General features: G+C 33.6%; 2 protein-coding genes across 2 annotated transcripts; both read left to right on the forward strand.

Moving 5' to 3' along the window:
- Positions 1-1,516: 1,516 nt before the first annotated feature.
- On the forward strand, positions 1,517-4,483 carry LOC133704855 (trihelix transcription factor PTL-like). Its single transcript, XM_062129871.1, has 2 exons — positions 1,517-2,158; positions 2,981-4,483. Exons 1-2 carry the CDS (start codon positions 1,689-1,691, stop codon positions 4,224-4,226), a joined length of 1,716 nt encoding a protein of 571 aa, XP_061985855.1. The 5' UTR covers positions 1,517-1,688; the 3' UTR covers positions 4,227-4,483.
- Positions 4,484-11,697: 7,214 nt separating this feature from the next.
- Positions 11,698-13,566, forward strand: LOC133705976 (cytochrome P450 77A3-like). Its single transcript, XM_062131445.1, has one exon. It carries the CDS (start codon positions 11,856-11,858, stop codon positions 13,398-13,400), a length of 1,545 nt encoding a protein of 514 aa, XP_061987429.1. The 5' UTR covers positions 11,698-11,855; the 3' UTR covers positions 13,401-13,566.
- Positions 13,567-20,725: the final 7,159 nt, after the last annotated feature.

The following is a 20,725-nucleotide window of genomic DNA, read 5'->3' on the forward strand; positions in this document are numbered from 1 at the left end:
AACTATTCATTGGTTTAAGTACATTAATTTCTGATTTTAGAGGATGATCAAACAATGTGATACGTACCCATATATATAAGGTCGACATGCCTTTTTCCGTGGCAGAAACTTTCTGCTACTCGCATATATCTGGCCGTACGTGTGCTTCTTCCTCATATGGTAAGCGATGTTAGGTTCTACAATTCAAGTTTGCGACAATGGGCAATTTTGTACGGTCAGAGATGATGATTTACTTTAAACGGGTTATAGGGATACTTTAGTAGATATATTTATGAACCAGTTTGATAAATTTAAATTTAGAAAGAGATGTTGCCGCGTCATACTAGAATAACAGTTCAAAATAATTATAATTTTTAATCTAACTGTTGAATCACACTAAAACTTTTACAAAAAATTTTAATCATGAGCTGTTTTTTTATGAATAGTTATGGAATCGTTACTTCAATAGTTGAAGCTTTAGATTTTGAAAATCATATCCTAATGTTTTTTTTGATAATTTTTATGATTTTTCTTGTTGTTTTTAGATTGTATACTCCTTTCTTCTATAATTTTGAATTTTTATTTTTGTTTTTTAGTAGGATTTCTAGCCTATTGAAGGCTTTATAAAGCTCCTTGAAGAAAGTAACTATCAATACTTATTAATTACGAGTTTAATCGGAAGAAAAAGATAAGCGATGAAAGAGAGGATTTCATCCGGAAGAATATTCTCACGTAAGCTTGTATATATTATTTTATCTCTTTTATGTTTCTCTCTTTTTTATAAAGTAATTATTATACTTATTCCTATAACACTCTGGAAAATATTCTCATTATTAATTAGATTCTTAGAGAAAAAGGTTATGCAATACAAGATGGCTAAAAAAAGGCACTACAATAATCAAATAAAACTTAATTAGGGTAATATACACGTACGTGATTGAACCCTAAGAATGTGGAATTTTGGAACAATAGCTTAGCCAATCATGACAAATAAGATAGAGAGACCCACCACTAAAATATTTACAAGGAATCAACATGTGTGAAACCATAATGATTTTTTTCGAGTTTTTATTTTAAAGATGAACTGTATATATATTTTTTCGAACTAGTTTATATAGTTTATACATATACGCACACCGAATTATTAAGTCTTTTTTTTTAAAAAAAATAATCAAGTTTATTATGGTTTTAGTTTTCTTAGATAATTGAAACCCAAAATAGAAGTTAATTGCTAGCAAACCTTTGGGTTTCCTGAAGCAACAGATTGGGGGGTTGAGTGAGCTAGCCAGCCATGTCTTCTCTCCTATGGTACCAAACTGATCATGTTATGGACAGGAAGCAAAATGGTCGGTCAAAAGGTCAAATCCTAAACACTGTACACGCGTAACGTGATCAGAGCTCGAATAGTGGGTTGTCATCCTCGTGTAATTGTTTGACATCTGTCGCTCACAGATTGGCCCATACACATTACGTAATGCTCTCCCTCCTCTCTCTAAAGAGAAAGACAGAGAAAGAGAAAGGTTAATGAAGTAGTAGTGATGAAAAGTTGCGGTAGACTCGGATCCTGTCTCCCCAAGAAAAAAGTTCCAAATTTGTCAATTAATCTCTCTTTATAATTTGAAGGCCCAGAAGAAAACATCTCTCTCGTCTGTAGTGTATATTTTTCTTGCTATCTAAACCTAGTGGAGTGGGATTAGTGGGAGCAAGAAATGAGTGAACACCACCAGCAGTACGGAATGCCAGATCTCCGGCAACTGGTGGCCGGAAGAAGTCATTTTCAAGGAACCCAGCAAGGGGGTGAGCCATTCTTTGTTCAAAGTAGGAATCTCGCAGCACCACAAACACATCACTTTGAGTCCATTATGGTTGGCCATGAAGCAATGTTGTCAAGTGGTTTAGTCAAGCTTGGTGGGCATCATGATCGTTACTGCACCAATGCCACTAATATTAATACTACAAATAGTGCTACAATTGGCACTAGTAGTTCAGCTGGTGTTGGTACCCTATATGGAGTAGAAATGGAAAGTGCTACTACTGCTGGGTGGATTGGAAATGATGGAGGAAATAATAGTAGATGGCCAAGACAAGAGACTCTTACTCTTCTTGAGATCAGATCTAGGCTTGATTCCCGGTTCAAGGAGGCTAATCAAAAGGGTCCATTATGGGATGAGGTTTCAAGGTACTTTCCTTGTTCAACTAAATAAATTCTACGAAGCCCTTTTGGGCAAATATCCTGTTTCCTTTGTTGAGTATTTCTTATTCTATCAGGCTTGTTCTTGCGTTGCAGATACTGGATTAGGAAACCCTAAATTTTTTTTTTGTTTTGTCACGAAGTGGACATTGATGATGATATTCCTTCTTCTTCTTCGCTTTCTTTTTTTCTTCTTGTGTGTTTTAAGGGCTCATGCCCCAGGATTTAAAGCAATTTTATTTGCTTATTTGTAAAATCTTCTCTTGAGTTCATTTCGTGATTTCCTTTCAATAGCCGTCTTTGTGCGTGTGTAGTGATGATCAGTACAAGAAGTATTTGTTCTCAGTATTATAATCTCTTCTCTAATTTTTTTGTTATGAACTCCTTGGTAGCAATTGCAGGATGATGGGAAAAACTAGCTAGTCTCTTCTTCTTCTTACTCTTCTCTTGAGAGGAGTACAATAATAGCTAGTTAATGATTTTAAAATTCAAAGAGAGACAATATAACTTAGCTGGTGGGATCTTCATTAATTACATCCCAAGAAGAATGTTTTGAATATTTAATACTTTAATTACTAAAAATGATGGTCAATAAACTAATTAATTGCTTTTTGTGTGAGAGAAATGTTGAGAGTATGTTAGTCAACTATTGAATATTGCCAAATCATTATATTAATGGCATATTATTGTCTGCACAAGAATACGTAAACTTCTGGTTAGGTTTTTCATTTCCTTGAAATCTGTACCTGTGTGTCTGTTTGTACACACATACAAGCAGTATTGAGTTAATTTGACTTTGCTGATATTCAGGATCATGGCTGAGGAGCACGGGTACCATAGAAGTGGCAAGAAATGTAGAGAGAAGTTTGAGAACTTGTACAAGTACTACAAGAAAACCAAGGAAGGGAAAGCTGGGAGACAAGATGGCAAGCATTATAGGTTCTTTAGGCAGCTTGAAGCCCTTTATGGAGAGCCAAGCAATCAAGCTTCAGCCTCGGAAACCCATTTTGTTAACAACACACTTCTTTACCAAGCTCCAATGAGCAACACAATCAACCAAGAAAGTCAAGAAACATTTCAAGAAAACAAGCACAGTGAGAGTCTGAGTTTCTCCAACACATCTGAGTTTGAGACTTCTTCATCAGAAAACAATGATGATGACCTTTCAGCTATTGCTTACAACATGATGAACCGATCAACGGAAAAACAGAAAGGGATAAATGAGAGCCAAAGTCTTGCAAGGCCTAAAAAGAGTTGGAAACTAAAGGTTAAGGACTTTGTGGACTCACAAATGAGGAAGTTGATGGAGAAACAAGATGCCTGGATGGAGAAAATGTTGAAGACCATTGAAGATAGAGAGCATGAAAGAATGTGTAGAGAGGAAGAGTGGACAAAACAAGAGTTGGCTCGGTTCGATCAGGAACATGAGTTTTGGGCTAAAGAGAGAGCATGGATTGAAGCTAGAGATGCTGCATTAATGGAAGCCTTGAAGAAACATACGGAGAAAGGACTAGAACTGTCATCATCAGTTGAGCAAATCGCAGTAGCCACTCAAAGGCACAACAAAAACCCGGACAGCGCTGGTGCTAAGAAGATTCAGAAAGACAAGTTCAATAACATTACATGGACTGAGCCCGAGATCCTGAGCTTCATACAGCTCAGAACCTCCATGGACTCAAGATTCCAAGAGAATGGGTATTCGAATGAAGGCCTTTGGGAGGAGATAGCAGCAGAAATGGCTAGTTTAGGCTATGATAGGAGTGTGGATGAGTGCAAGGAGAAATGGGAGAGCATGAATATCTACTTTAACATGACAACAGAGTCTAACAAGAAGCGTAAAGAGGATTTAAGGACCAGCAATTATTTTCAGCAACTTGAATCCTATAATGGCATGAATTCATCACCTTCTAACTCTTATGTGGGTAGTCAAGTGAACGATAACAGCTGCTTTCAGGTTCAAATAAATGAAGGAGATCAGCATTTGTGGAATACTAATAAGTTTGACTTGAAGCTCAGCAAGGAGAAGAACCAGCAGCAACTTTGGCACAGCAAGTAATTAATTAATTAGTTAATTAAGCTGTTTTTTCTTTAATTAGCTATGTAGATGTTAATTAACTTGTTGATGAGAAGGTGACGTACGGTACATTTATTTATTTCCATATTGTGTGACATTTGGGGGTGAGGTTGTTCATTTGTGTAAGTAAGAACTGACTAAGGAGTTTTTATTATAAGACCATGAAATGTCTTTCATGGTCGGAACAAAAGGGCTTAGGGTTTTTACTAAAACAATAGATCGATGGGTTTTTCTTATCATCTTTTATTTATTATTAATCATTTATTTATATTTCAGTTGCTTAGCTAATGGGGGACTTGATTGTATTTTTTTTTTTAAGTAAATATGAGTGGTATGGGTTTCCATTTCGTGCTTATATATATATATATATGGTGATGTTTGTAGGTCTGAACATGTACCTATAAAGCTTACATTAAATTAACACATAGTTTATGGTTTGAAAATGTGATTCTATTGGTTCAAGATATATATATATTAATTTAACATAAACATAAATATTTAATTAATCAGTGACATGTTGGAATATATGTATATATAAATAAATAAATAAAACCTGTCCTATATATATATATATATATATATATATATATATATATTATATATCCTAAACGGCATAGTCCTTGTTTATGAAAGAAAGAAGAAAAGAAAGGTGCAGCCATGGCATGCGATGATGCATGAAGAAAAAACAAAGGGAAATTCTATTGGAGATCACGCTTATGAATAAAACAAGCTCTGCTTGATTGATTTGCTGGCTGCTCCTTTTTGAAACTCCGCCCAAAAAGAGAAGAAAAAGGGAGGAAGGTGGCCTGGACATGAAACGACTTGAATTGGCTATGAACCTTCATTTCCCATCCTTTTGTTACTCCAGTCCTTGATAAGACACGTACATTTCCCATCTTTCAAATCATCACCTCACCCGTATCGGGGCTCAATTTCACGGCTTTTTCTTCTTTTCCAATTTTTTTTCTTATTTAAAATACATCTTTAAATTATCAAATAAATTAAAATGGTATTTTTTTTAGAAGATTTTGATAAATTGATGTAAAAAATAAAAAATAAATTTATTATTTAAATATCTTTTAATTTAAAAATATTATACATTGTAATATAAAAAAACACATCTAATAAAAAATAAATTTTTTATTTTAATATGTTTTTAATTTAAAAATATTATACATTGTAATATAAAAAACACATTTAATCTCATCGCTATGTGATCAATTATTAATAATAATAATAATAATAATGGTGATGATAATTATAATTTTTATATGATAATAATTCATATAAAAATAATCTAATTTAATTTAGATTAATTACTTTTTATTAAACTTATATTTTTAAACATAATTTTTTGTTTTTTCAATGTTAATTCAATCAGTTTTGGACTAAGTTTCTAGTAAATACAAATTCATTAAATAAAGGTGTGTTTGAAATTAAAATAGTGGTAGCGGTTCAAAATATTTTTCACTTAGAAATGCATTAAAATATAATTTTTAATTTTTTTAAAATTATTTTTAATATCAGCACGTCAAAATAATTTAAAAAAAATGTGTTTTTTTTTATTAAATCTCGAAAATAAACTTGAATTTTTCTAATCAATCTATTAAATCTAGTCTACCGTAAAAGTAATTAGATGAGGGTTAAACAAAGAGCATGACATATTTTTATTTTAGAAAAAAACGAGGAATTAAAGTCTATACCATTTGCTATCAATGTATCACCGTCATGCATGAACTTGTAGAAACTTCGAATAATTCGGGGAATGGAAAGGGATGTTATTCCCATCTCTACCCCTCCTTTAGGTCCAAAGGAGAATTTCTTAAGGGTTGAGATTTGAGATTTCCATGAAAAATATCTTCAATTCAAATGTTGAAAAAAAGATGGACTCAATTAGCGGTTTGATCGATGTAGCTAAAAATTATAAAAGGCCTGCCTGCTGGCCTTTTTAAAAGCCATTAATAAACTCTTTGGGCCCGAAGTAGTGGGCTATTTCCAGGCCTGTTACCCTAACCTTTCTTCGGATTACATTGAGCTGTCTCCCCAACATAAAAGTCCATCAACTCTTTCCCCCCCGCCATCTCGTAATTTTTTTTTAACATATTCTTGTAAGATTTTAATCCAACAACAATTTTCCTTTTGATTGAGAATATTATTTTTGATGAAGCAAATAGGAAAATAGACAATATATATATTTTTTATAATATATTACTTTCTTAGGATAAAAAATGAAAACAATAAAAACAGAATATATTTGATTAAAGAGACAAGGATCAACAAAATATAAATATGTATTTTAGATGATTTAAAAATAAATTTCTGTATTTTAGAAATACAAGTTACATGATAATATGTCATTTTTATTTCCACTATTTTTTTTATTATGTTTTCGAGACAATAACCAGATATTGGTTTAAATATTTTTATTTAAATCCACCCTTTGATACACATAAAATATGAAATTGTGATATCAAAGATATTAAAAGAAGATGAACTTAATTACCATGTATTTTATCCCATGTAGTTTAATATTGAGATGACATGTGGTGACTTGATGGAAGCAAAAGATTCTCTTTTTCGCCTGAAAAAAAAAAGAAGCTATACTTGTTTTGAATTATGGTTACTTAATAAGCATCATTTAAAATAAAAAATTGTGCGTAATTGATGTCTTCATTTGTATCATTAATTGCCTATGCTAGTAATTGATTTAATTGATTGATTGATTGATTGTCTCTCTTAAATAATTAATCTGGACTATGTGCACCGAGCAGTTTATGGGATGGATGTTCAATTTGTGTTGTTGAATTGAATTAACAACAACAATTTCCATTTATTTTTTTTTCTTTATACTGTGTTTTTAGATTTTTTTTTGAATGCTGGCATCAAAAATTAATTTTAAAAAATAAAAAAATTAAAGTTTTTTTAATGTTTTTTTGATGATTTTAATACACTGATGTCGAATATAAAAATAAAATTTTAAAAAATATTTAAAAATATTTTTAAACAAAAAATATTTTTGAAAAACACTATACATTGAAAGAAACTAAAAGGACCCGTGCTTTTAAGAAAATCAATTTGGTACTTAAAATTTTATTTTACACGATTAAGTTTTTTTGGGCTCATATTAACATCCAATTGCATGTTTTTTTTTAGGAACGGTTGAATTGCAAGATAGTTGATTACAGTGAATAACTTGAGTAATATAGGTGGTGGTTTTGCGAGTTGTTTGGAAAGTATATTTTAGTCCTTTATCTTTTTTTTTGCTATTAAAAAACCATTACTTTTAATTTTTTAAAAATAACATTTTGATACAAAACTTCAGTGTCGTTATTTTTTAGTTCTGTTAATCTCGAGAGAGAAAGGGGGGTCTTTTTTTAATTTTAACTATCAAAAGAAATCTACCTAGAATATAACCTATTAATTAGGGTTTTTATGAGTGAACCTAACATATCTCACATTGTAAAGGCAAGGATAAACTATTCATATCCAAAATCTCTTGAATTGGATTAAGGATTGTCCACGTCAAGTATATTTTGCATATATAGACAAATTTGGTGTAATATTTTGAAATAAAGAAAGAAAGGTTTAATAGGAAATAACAATAATACCCTTGAAATAGTAAGTTTTATGTATAAATAGATGGATGACATTTTAGTAATTGAATAAAGAGTTGGTAAATATAAAAATAAAAATAAAAAACAAAAAACAAAAAACAAAAGAAAAGAAAGTCTCAAATTTAAAGAGTGGGAACAATAAGAAAAAGGAAATAAAGAACAAAAGATAAAGAAAAAAAAGAGAATTAGAGAAAATAAGTTTAAAATATAAGATTTATGTTTTTGATATGAATAATTGTTGATATTAATTAAGATTATGAATTTCTTGAAGACTATAGTTTTAAAGATTATGATTTGGGTTTGATTGATAAGTTGATGGGAATGCTATGAATAAATTGTTGTGAGTAATAGTTTAATTGATTGAATTTTAGATGATTTTATTATGAGTAATGATTTTGAGATTAATTAGTTTAATTGGCGTATTGGGTAAGAATATTGAGAAATTTTGAAAAATACTTGTTGGAAATCTGGACAGTATGGTCTCAAAGTTGAAGATGATGAAATTTTAGTTTAGTCCTTCAATTTTAGAAATTTACAGTTAGTCCTTGAACTTTGAAAAAATTATAAGTTTATCTTTGAAGAATAATTCAAGATTTTATACAGAAAGGGTGAATTATGGGTAAAATATATATAGTTATGAATTTATGATATTTTCAATTTGGTTCTAATTTGGCAAAATCACAGTCCTGACCTCTAAAAGTATGAGAAAATTTCAAATTGGATCCTGACTATAATTTTAGTTTTTCAGACTGGTTTGATGAATAATTGAGGTTTATTGATAAATAATTATCAAGTTTTATGATTTATTTTCATTTGAATTAGATTTCTAGAAATCGTTTGGTTGTTGGGAAAAATGACCAATTTGGTTCATAAATATATAGGAATAGAGTTGGACCGTAAGTTAAGTGTATTAAATAGATTGTATATTCTTTAAGAGTAATTTTTTAGTATATCTCTTTCTGTTTTCAGATAATCTTGATATTCTATATGCATGACATCAATATGATTGCATTCGGTATCTGTTTATGTGTTATTTATATTTTTGAGTCAAGTGAGCATATAATTTTTCATATGCTATTGTACTAATATAAATATTTGAATTGTTAATATGAAATTGATGGTGCTTCTTTATAATTTTTATATTGTTATTTAGTTCTCGTTTATAATTAAGCATGATCACTTATTAAAATGAATCATTATATACTTCTGAATTGATAGTTTCTCGTTTGATCGATGTTACGAGTTGAGCCTTGAGATATGAAATTATCTGAGTGATTGTGATATGAACATGTGGTATGCCAGTTAGAATACCCATGATAATATGGTAATACTAGTCTTTATGCACATCGTAGTTGAACCCTAATTGGTCGGGAGAGTCACCAACTTGTGGCGACTGATCATCCCACAATACAAAGCATAATACTCATTGCATTTTGATTTTCTGACGAGCAATACTTTATGATATTCTTGTTATGGACTATTTAAGAAAATTTTATGTAAGAAATTAAAGCTATATATATATATATATATATATATATATATATATATATATATATATAGACGCACACATTGTTGTATTACCTCGTGTACATATATTAAACGTTATCTACTAATTAGGGTGTTGAGCTCACCCTCTCATTATTTTTTTTTTCCAGTCTTATAGCTTGTTAGCAGATTACTTTTGTTGGACCTTCAGAACCTCATCTTTTGGTTGTAGTTGGTACTTTTCTTTTTATTTATAGTTAGTGCTCCACAATTACGATATTTGTATTAACTCCTGTATTAAGATACTCAATTTATATTATGGAGCTAGTTATGTTATTATATTGCGAAGAACTTTGTTTTGGTTATATATAAAAAAATTGTTTTGAAGTTTGAGTTTGCTTAAGTATGAAAACCTACGAGAGACCTTGTTTATTTGCCAGTCATGGATCTAGAATCCGAATCATGACATTTGGTCTCTATATAAAAGGGTCGGATCTTCTTCTTCATCTTTCTTCATTTTCGCTCTTGAAGAATAGTTATATTTTTATTAGAGGATCTCCAACATTATAAATATAAATTGTATATCTGGGCATGCCCCGACTAATGCCTAGGATTAAGTTTTAAAAATTAAAGTTTTAAAAATTAAGAAATAAAATTTAAATCTAATAAAATTAATTTACACATTAATAGCAATTAAATCTTATTTTGAAATGATCTTTGTGATACACTATCTATATCAGTTTAATAGATAAATTCAAAAGTTAAGAAAACAATCAAACCTACTAGTGATTTGTCTGGTAATAAATGATTCTGTTTTTATTCTATAAATATATTTATAGTAACTGTTGTTGTGATTTAAAATGTTTTTTTTTAAAAAGTATATTAAAATAATATTTTTTATTTTTTAAAAAATATTTTTGATATCAATATATCAAAATAATATGAAAATAAAAAAATATTTTTTAAAATAAAATTTTAAATTATAATAAAATGTGATTTGAATCTCGTTCCTGAAACGAAACGATAACTAAAGGAAGGCACAGACCACCATCACAACTCAAAAAAGAAAAGAATCAGAGAGGGATAGAAGATTTTTGTTGGGGGAAAAGAGGCAAACCGCAACACAAGAACGCGAGAGAAACAGGCAAATAGAACGACTAATCTTTCTACCACGTCGACAAAGACATTGATTAATTAGCCACCGAATCTTTAGGAATCTTCATCACAGTATCAAATCAATTAATTTCTTTATTATATTATATTTTTTTTTATTCAAAAGAGAGCTCATTCATCTTCAATCAATTGTGCATTTACGGGGCCGAATCCAAGGTGAAGGTGCCCCCATTTTATCCCCTTAGGCCCCAGACTTAGTAATGCAGCACATTTAGTCCCTTTTCTCAACAAGGGTTTAATTTAATCCCCAAAAAATGAAAATCTCAACATTTCCCCCCTTAAATTACCTGTTTCCTGACATGTTTAACGCTGCAAAGATAGAGATTTAGCTCTCTCCTTCTAAAACAAATGACAGGTTTGGTCCTTTGAAAATAAAATCAGTTTGGTCCTTAAAAATAAAACTTACCTTTTGTCCCTCAAAATTATATATATATATATATATATATATATATATATATATATATATAAAACCCTCCTCCCTGTCCATAGCTGATGTCATAAATAACCAGGTGGTGGAGAAAGATTTGAAGAAAATAACAGAAACCCACATGGTTTGCACATCAATTAACCATCAATCACCTCCTTATGCTTGGTCTAATTAATTAATTGTTTTTATATCTCTAGCTCTGTTAATCTATTATTTAAAGAATACTGATTATAATTGTTTTTTAAAATAATTTTTATTTAAAAAATATTAAAATAATTTTTTTTGACATCAACAAATAAAAATGATATAAAAAAATAAAAAAAATAAATTTTAATAAAATACAAGTTAAAACTCATTTCCAAACAATATCTTAATACACAAAAAAAAAATAAAAAAAAAATCAGGGTCTAGGGGTAACGGTTTCCATGAAACATTTACTATATATATATCCTACCAGAAAATGACTTCAACTAATGCTCCTTTTTTTTTAAAAAAAAAAAAACAAAAAATTCAAACGAGGAAACCCCTTGTCGTTTTACTACCTATAATGGTTGCAAACATTTAATAGAATCTGGAAGTGGTTCTCCCTGCTCGTGTCTTGAAAGCATTATTGCATACAGCAAGCTAGCTAGTGGGGTCTCTGGTATTCATTGTTCTGTCAGAGTCACCGATCATAACTTCTTAGCATCAAGTAGTGTTGTCGATTGTTTGCACATGCACGATAAGCTTTATGATCAGTTAACAACCACCCACCCAAATAATGCATCAACTCTAGCAAACGTCGTGTTCATTATTGAAATCCCACCTGCAATTTCATGCTCTTGCCATTCTTATAGACTTTCTTCTCCAAAAACCACCTCAGTTCAGCATCATTCACGTCTCCCCTTTTCATCTCTCCTTAGCACAAACACAATGTCTCTTCTCAGTTTTAGTTCTGCAACTCTCGATCCTTACTATCATCTTTTCTTTACCATTCTTGCCCTGTTCATTTCAGGCCTCATTTTCTTGCTTTCTCGAAAACCCAAATCCAAACGCTCACACCTCCCTCCAGGTCCACCCGGTTGGCCTATTGTTGGAAATCTTTTCCAAGTTGCTCAATCAGGCAAGCCTTTCTTTGAATATGTTGATGATATACGTTTGAAATATGGTTCAATTTTCACTCTTAAAATGGGAACAAGAACAATGATCATCATCAGCGATGCGAAGTTAGCCCATGAAGCGCTTATTGAAAGGGGTGCTTGCTTTGCATCTAGGCCTAAAGAAAACCCAACAAGAACCATCTTTAGCTGCAATAAGTTCAGTGTCAATGCGGCAGTTTATGGTTCGGTGTGGCGGTCGCTGAGGCGAAACATGGTGCAAAACATGCTTAGTTCAAGTAGGATCAAGGAGTTTTGTAACGTAAGAGATAGTGCAATGGATACACTTATCAATCGGCTTAGAACCGAAGCTGAGGCTAATAGTGGAGATGTTTGGGTGATTAAAAATGTCCGGTTTGCAGTGTTTTGCATACTTCTAGCCATGTGTTTTGGTATTGAAATGGATGACGAGACCATCGAGAAAATGGATCAGGTCATGAAGTCAGTCTTGATCGTTCTTGATCCAAGAATTGATGACTTCCTTCCTATTTTAAGTCCGTTTTTCTCCAAGCAAAGAAAGAGGGCATCTGAAGTAAGGAAAGCGCAAGTAAATTTCATGGTTTCCTTCATCGAAAAGCGAAGGAATGCTATCCGAAACCCTGGATCAGACAAATCGGCGATGTCATTTTCATACCTGGATACCCTTTTTGACCTAACATTCGAAGGAAGGAAATCAACTCCAAGTAATGAAGAGCTTGTCACTCTTTGCTCGGAGTTCCTCAACGGTGGGACTGACACTACAGCGACCGCTGTCGAATGGGGCATTGCACAGCTAATTGTCAATCCCGAGGTTCAGACTAAGCTCTACAATGAGATAAAATCAACTGTCGGTGATCGAAAAGTGGACGAGAAAGATGTAGAGAAAATGGAGTATTTGCATGCAGTAGTAAAAGAATTGCTACGCAAACACCCTCCTACCTATTTTGTTCTAAGCCATGCAGTTACCGAGCCGACGAAATTGGCAGGGTATGATATACCACTTGATGCAAGTGTTGAATTTTTCTCTTATGGAATAGGAGAGGACCCAAAAGTATGGAACAATCCTGAAAAATTCAACCCGGATCGATTCATTTCCGACGGAGAGGATGCCGATATTACAGGGGTTACGGGGGTGAAAATGATGCCTTTTGGTGTGGGGAGGAGGATATGCCCTGGTTTAGGGCTGGCCACTGTACACCTTCACCTGATGATTGCAAGAATGGTTCAAGAATTTGAATGGACTGCCTATCCACCTAATAGCAAGTTGGATTTCTCTGGGAAGTTGGAGTTTACTGTGTCTATGAAGAATAGCCTTAGAGCTATGATCAAGCCTAGAGTTTAATTAAGCTGTGATCCTGCGACGAGTTGATTATATATAATGGCACTACTTAATTAGTATCCTGCCTAAAAACGTTTGTGTTTTTCATAACTATTATGCTGTTAATTCTTCATTTGATGTCATTAATTAAGTCAATACAATGGTGCAAGCATATTATGCCCTATGAGAATTATAGAAGTCTTTTCCATTTTAATTGTCTTCTGCATAATTTCTGTGTTTGTGCGTGCACCCTTCTCCAGCATCCTGGAGTAAATTTCTTGACGCCCTGATCGTTTGCGGACGAAGAATCTATCTTAGCATATATTCACCAGCTCTCTTCTCCGCAGAGGCGGAGGCAGGGGGTGGCTGGCAGGGGCCGGGGGCCCTGCTTTTAACCACCCCTGAAAGTTTCTATTTTACCTCCCAAACCTCCTAATATCCTGGCTCCGCCCCTGATCCCCGGCTGGGTAGACAGCTGCTCGTGTCTCAAAGAAGCATTTAGCCGAAGCTGTTGCTGGCATGAACGGATGTTTATCTGAAAGAGTTTGAAGAGATTGAAAAGAAGAAGTGAAAAACAGAATGCAGATTTTGATTTGAACAGTGGAAGTTTTTACTGTTTTATTGAACTGAAAAATATCATTGATTGCTCTCTTATTTCAGCAATCTTTACACGTTTAAATATACTTGAAACAAACTGAAATTGCTGGTTTGTAGCACTACAATGTGCCATGTTCAGCTGACCACTAACATGACCACTAACATAAATGTACCATGTTCAGCTAACAACATAACTGACTCCTAAAAACTAGTTCACGTCCTGAAAACCAGCTCTAGTCTTTTATTTCATCAGAATTAAAATAACAAAGACAGACAATACTAAAATAAAACAAAGGCAGCAACTTAAGGCATAACTCCAACACTCCTCCTTGCATTAAGGGTTGCATACTCCTATCAGCCTTGTGAGAAATTCGAACCTGTTAGCAGGAAGTGCTTTGGTAAACAAATCAGCCATTTGATCTTCAGTCCTGCAATAAAGTAGCTTAACATCTCCATTCTTCTGCACCTCTCGGATAAAATATAATTTGATGTTGAAATGTTTGGTTTTCCCATGAAACACAGGATTGTTAGAGATTGTTATAGCTGCTTGATTGTCAACTGAGATTTCAGTTGCTTTTTCCTCTTCCATATGTAGATCACGCAGTAACTTTTGAAGCCATAAAGCTTGGTTAACTGCAGCTGTGGCAGCAATGAACTCTGCCTCTGCAGTTGATTGTGCAACAATGCTTTGCTTCTTGGATGACCATGAAAATATTGCTGAGCCTAGATTGAAACAAAAACCAGAAGTGCTTTTCATGTCATCAATGAATCCACCCCAATCACTGTCAGAAAAGCCATGCAATTTTAGTGTTTTACATTGCATAAATTTAACACCAAAACTGCATGTTCCTTTGATGTATCGCAGGATATGTTTGGCTGCCCTCATATGTAGCTCACTTGGACAATGCATAAACCTTGATAGAAGGTTTGTTGCATAAAGAATGTCAGGTCGGGTTGCTGTCAAATACAACAAGCAACCAATCAAGCTTCTGTACTTTTCTTCATCTACCCTGGCAGTCCCATCCTCTTTGCTGAATTTATCCTTCCGATTCATTGGAGTAGCAGTTGGTTTGCAATTCTCCATTTGGAATTTCTTCAAAATCTCCTTCGCATATTTTTCTTGACCAATGAAGATCACTCCTCTGCTTTGTTTAATCTCCATGCCAAGAAAAAAACTCATGAGTCCAAGGTCACTCATTTCGAAAGCTTGCATCATGTCCTGCTTGAACCTTTCAATTTGCTGCAAATTACTTCCAGTTACAAGTAAATCATCAACATAGAGAGACACAATAAGAACATCATCATCAATTTTCTTCACATAGAGGGTTGATTCAGAAAGACTTTTCTGAAATCCAAACCCTGTCAAGTAGTCATCAATTCGGCCATACCAGGCCCTTGGTGCCTGTTTTAATCCATAAAGTGCCTTCTTCAGCATGTACACCTTGTCTTCTTCTCCTTGAACAACAAATCCAGCAGGTTGTTCAACATAAATTTCTTCTTGTAAATCGCCATTGAGGAAGGCTGATTTTACGTCCATCTGGAACATTTTCCAGTTTTTGTGTGCAGCAACAACAAGCAACAATCTGATGGTGTCCATCCTTGCTACTGGAGCGAATGTGTCTGAATAATCCACCCCATACACTTGAGCATACCCCTTGACAACCAGCCTTACCTTGAATTTGTTGATGGAGCTGTCAGCATTCAGTTTGGTCCTGAAAATCCACTTGACGCCAATAATGTTCTTGTCTGCAGGTCGATCAACAAGTTCCCACGTATGATTCTTTTCAATCATGTGTATTTCCTCCTTCATTGCTTCCTGCCATGCTGGATTCATCTGCGCATCTTCATAATTTTCTGGTTCACAAACAGCCATATTGCTCCTTTGATAGATTTCTTCAAGTGATCTGGTGCCTCGTACTGGTGATTCATCAATTGATTCATTTTGCAGGGGAGTAATAATTTGATCATCAAGCACCGTGATCTCTTGTGTTTCATCCCAGTTCCATTTGTCGTCTTCATGGAACTGCACATCCCGTGTAATTGTAATCTTCTGGGTTTGAGGGAGGTATACTTTGTAGGCTTTAGAAATTGTGTTATAGCCAACAAAGATACCTTGCATTGCCTTCTTGTCCAGCTTGTCCCTCTTAATCTGTGGAATGTGAACAAAACATGTGCTGCCAAAAACTTAAGAAAACTAAGTGAGGGTTTGTAATTATACCACACTTCAAAAGGAGTTTTTTCTGTCAAAAGCTTTGTTGGGAGATGATTTTGCAGGAATACTGCTGTGTTAGCAGCTTCTGCCCAAAAAACTTTAGGCAAGTTCTTCTCATGTAGCATGCATCTAGCCATCTCCATTATGTATCGATTTCTTCTCTCACTAACCCCATTCTGCTCTGGAGTGTAAGGGGCTGCGAGTTGATGCTCAATGCCAGCTTCTTCACAATAAAGATTGAATTCTGTTGATGTGTATTCTCTGCCATTGTCTGAACGAATTGCTTGAATTCTGCAGTTGCTTTGATTCTCGACATTCTTCTTGAATCTCCAGAAAATTCCAGCCACCTCTGATTTGAATTTCATGAAATAAATCCAGCACATTCGAGAGAAATCGTCAATAAACAGCAGGTAATATTTACTGCCATTTAATGATGGTGTGCTTAGAGGACCAGCCACATCGGTATGAATCAGCTGTAGCTTTTGGGATGATCTCCAAGTTGATCTCGGAAATGATTTTCTATTCTGCTTACCAAACTGACAAGCATGACAATTCAATGTAATTTCAGTAAATGGAGGTATACCTCTGACAGCCTCAGAATTCTTCATGGTAAGCATCCTTTGTTGATGGCAGTGCCCCAACCTTTTGTGCCATAACTTAGTATAATTGAGTTTTGTTGGGAAAGCATTATGCTCCTCCTCAAATGGCAGAAACGAGAAACTTTTGCTCTTCATTCTAACTTGTAGAATTTTACACCCAGCAGCATAAAAAATACAGCAATGTTGATTTTCAAAAATCACCTTCATTCCTTTCTCAATTAATTGCCCCACACTCAACAAATTCTGATCTATATTAGGCACATAAAGAACATCTGCAATTGTTTTTGTACCTGAATTTGTTGTGATGGCAATTGTTCCCTTTCCCTTGGCTTCAATGCATTCACCATTTCCAATTCTGACTTTTGCAGCTTCTGTAGGCTGCAAATTTCGGAAAAGACTTTTATCAAAAGTCATGTGGTTGGTGCAACCACTATCAATTAGCCAATGGTCTGAGGTGGTTTGAACCGAGAAGCATGCAGCCACAAACATCTGATCCTCATCATCTTGGTTCGCGACTTGAGCATCTTCTTCTTGTTTTTGATTTTTGAATCTGCAGATTATTGCCTCATGTCCTAGCTGATTGCACTTGCTGCACCTTGCATCAGGCCTCTTCCAGCATTTGAATGGTGGGTGACCACTCTTGTTGCAGTGTTGACAAGGTGGAAAATTCCTTTTAATAAATTTTCCTTTGTTGTAACCTTGATCTGGTTTAATGCTGCCTGAAGCTGCGTTCTTCCTGAAGAACTTCTTCTTGTCATAGTCTGCAAATTTTGCTTGCAAAGCACCTTCAATTGCATGATCCTGCCTCATAAGCCTTCTCTGCTCCTGAGCTTGTAAGGCATTTAGCAACTCTGTCAATGTAATTTTTGACAGGTCTTTAGTATTCTCCAATGTTGTAATTGAAGCTTCATACTTTTCTGGTACTGTGACTAGAAGTTTTTCAACAATTCTGGAATCTGCAAATGATGTTCCTAGCAGCTTGACTCTGTTAGCAATCCCCATCAATTTGTCTGAGTACTCCTTTATAGTCTCAGAATCCTTCATCCTTTGCAGCTCAAATTCACGTATCAAGTTTAAGCTTTGCATTCCATGAATTCTTTCATCTCCTGCATATTCCTTCTTCAAGTAATCCCAAACATCCTTTGCTGATTGAAGTGACATGATCCTGGTGAAAATGGTTGTGGAAACAGCAGCAAACAAACATGCCTTCGCCTTCGATTTCTTGGTCTTTCTCTCCTTATGACTTTTGATCTGAGTCATAGTTGGATTATTAGGCAGTGGTGGCACCTCATAATCCTCTTCAACAGCTTCCCACAAATCTAAGGCTTCTAGGTGAGTTTCCATTCTTACTGCCCATAGTTGAAAATTCTCTCCATTGAAGATTGGAGGAGAAATATGGGTGAAACTTGATTCAGAATCCATCACAGGCCCTTCAAGAAAATAGCTCTGATACCAATTGAAAGAGTTTGAAGAGATTGAAAAGAAGAAGTGAAAAACAGAATGCAGATTTTGATTTGAACAGTGGAAGTTTTTACTGTTTTATTTAACTGAAAAATATCATTGATTGCTCTCTTGTTTCAGCAATCTTTACACGTTTAAATATACTTGAAACAAACTGAAATTGCTGGTTTGTAGCACTACAATATGCCACGTTCAGTTGACCACTAACATGACCACTAACATAAATATACCATGTTCAGCTAACAACATAACTGACTCCTAAAGACTAGTTCACGTCCTGAAGACCAGCTCTAGTCTTTTATTTCATCAGAATTAAAATAACAAAGACAGACAATACTAAAATAAAACAAAGGCAGCAACTTAAGGCATAACTCCAACATTATCCAACAACTATATATAAACCTATGGAGCCTTTCAGATTTTTTTTCAAAAGCCTCATCTCTATAATCACTTCTATACATCAACGACTTTCATTGCGGGGTTAGTTGAATCCAATAGAATTCTTTATGATCCCCGCTGATTTGATAAGCAACATGCAGGAAATTTCACTGACAGTTGAAATATGACACAGATGCTCCTCGTCCTAACAAATGGACTTGCTAGATTATCTTATTATTTTGCAAGGAAAGATTTTGAAATCAACGACCAAGATCTTTTTCATCAAATTGAAATATAAATTATGACCATCACGACTAACTCATAAGAACTAAATAAATCCTAATTATTTATATTCGATCAATGATTTAGGTTTTCTGGGTATGATTTATCATATCAGGTGAAAAGGTGTTTAGGGAATATAGCATGGGTTATTTATTATTTTCTGAGGAGGCCAAAAATGTTAGTATATATGATATTATGATGATAGGTTGGGATTAATCAGTGCAGAGGCCTAACTAATAATTCATAAAATAAGTAGCTGCTCAGGACCGCCCATAAAGTTATCTGATTAGACGGCCCATTTAATTATCACAGCTATATTTTGTTGCCACATTAATTAGAATAGACCACGCTTTTTGGACTTCGGCATGACTACTTTAAGCTATGTTCGAGCTATGATTATTTATAAATATAAAAAGGAGAAAAATACAATAAATAAATAAATAAAAGAGAATGAATTAAGAAAAATAGTTTTTCTTTCTTACTTTTATCTATTTCTCTCTGCAATTTGAAGAGGTTTTGGAGAAATTGATGTCCTTGCGGAGGAACGCTTTTGCATTCATGAATCCGCTTTTTCTGCCCCTGGAACCCGCGTGTTGTACGGGTCCATCTTGTACCTGGAGCTGGATGTTGAGGGGATTTCTCTTTAATTATTTGATATGTCGGCAAATCATATTTCTTTCTGTTTTTATTTAGTGTGTGATTTTAAAATGTTTTTTTTAATTCAAAATAATATTAAAAACATTTTAAAAAAATATCAATTCAGAAATCACTTTAAAAAAAATCAACCGACAAGTTACAGGAGGCTCTTTTCCTTGTAAAACATTGAAAGAAAATAATTAATTGAGAATCATAGTGTGGACGAGATTTCTTTCAAATTCAAACAATCCAAGAAGGATTTAATCTAAATAGTTCCAAAATACCGTACATAAAAATAAAAAAAATAAAACTCTTGATTTGAGACCCTTTAACTCAAAACTTAGTCGATTCGGTAATTTCATTAACAATTGGTTAAGAACTTTGTGTGCTTTCCTTGAAAAATTCCAATAAGATATTGTTTGGGCTTCAAAAACAAATTTAATTGTCACGGGTTTATTTATTCTCTCATAACCGACAAGTCGACTCATGAATTAAATTTAATGACCATGACAAGACAGAAGAAAGAAATTAAAAAAAAATAAGTGATTAATGGTAAGAGTTTGAAATTAAAAGATTTTTTTTTATTTTAAGTTTGAATTATATAGTTGCTAATATGATGATAACTGAAGACTTATATGATTGTTAATTTTAGAATCCATGATATTAATTGAATTGCGTGTAAACTGGTCTGAACTCCCACGTTAATTTACAAAAAAAAAGGGGAGATTTCCATATTGGATATACGAAATTGTTAGAAACTAGAAAATACGAGCATAAATGGCTTTATTTTGAGACACAAGAAGAATTAAAGACAGGGAACATGGTCATTGCAAAGTGACCATTTATGCACCCACACAGACAACTTATGTATGAAAGCAACGGAAGAAAGAGCAACCTCCCGCAGATCTTCACAGATTTCACATTATAATTTAGAATTCCCGACAAACAACACGTTCTGCAAATGTTAGATGTTTTAGCCCTTCTAGTTTCAACTAAGTTCCACTTTAGTCCATGTAGTTTAAAGATTCCTCAAGTTAGGCCCTGACGTGAAGTTTTCACAGAGTTCGAAACCCCACACACTGTTAAATACCTAGCAGAATTGTCAGCTTCTTTTGTCTTCTTCTCTCGTGTTTCATGTTTATCCCTCATCTTTTCGTTCAAAAATAAATATAAAGCTTTAAAAA

Source organism: Populus nigra, chromosome 10 (genome assembly GCF_951802175.1).
Source record: "Populus nigra chromosome 10, ddPopNigr1.1, whole genome shotgun sequence".
Lineage (NCBI taxonomy): Eukaryota > Viridiplantae > Streptophyta > Magnoliopsida > Malpighiales > Salicaceae > Populus > Populus nigra.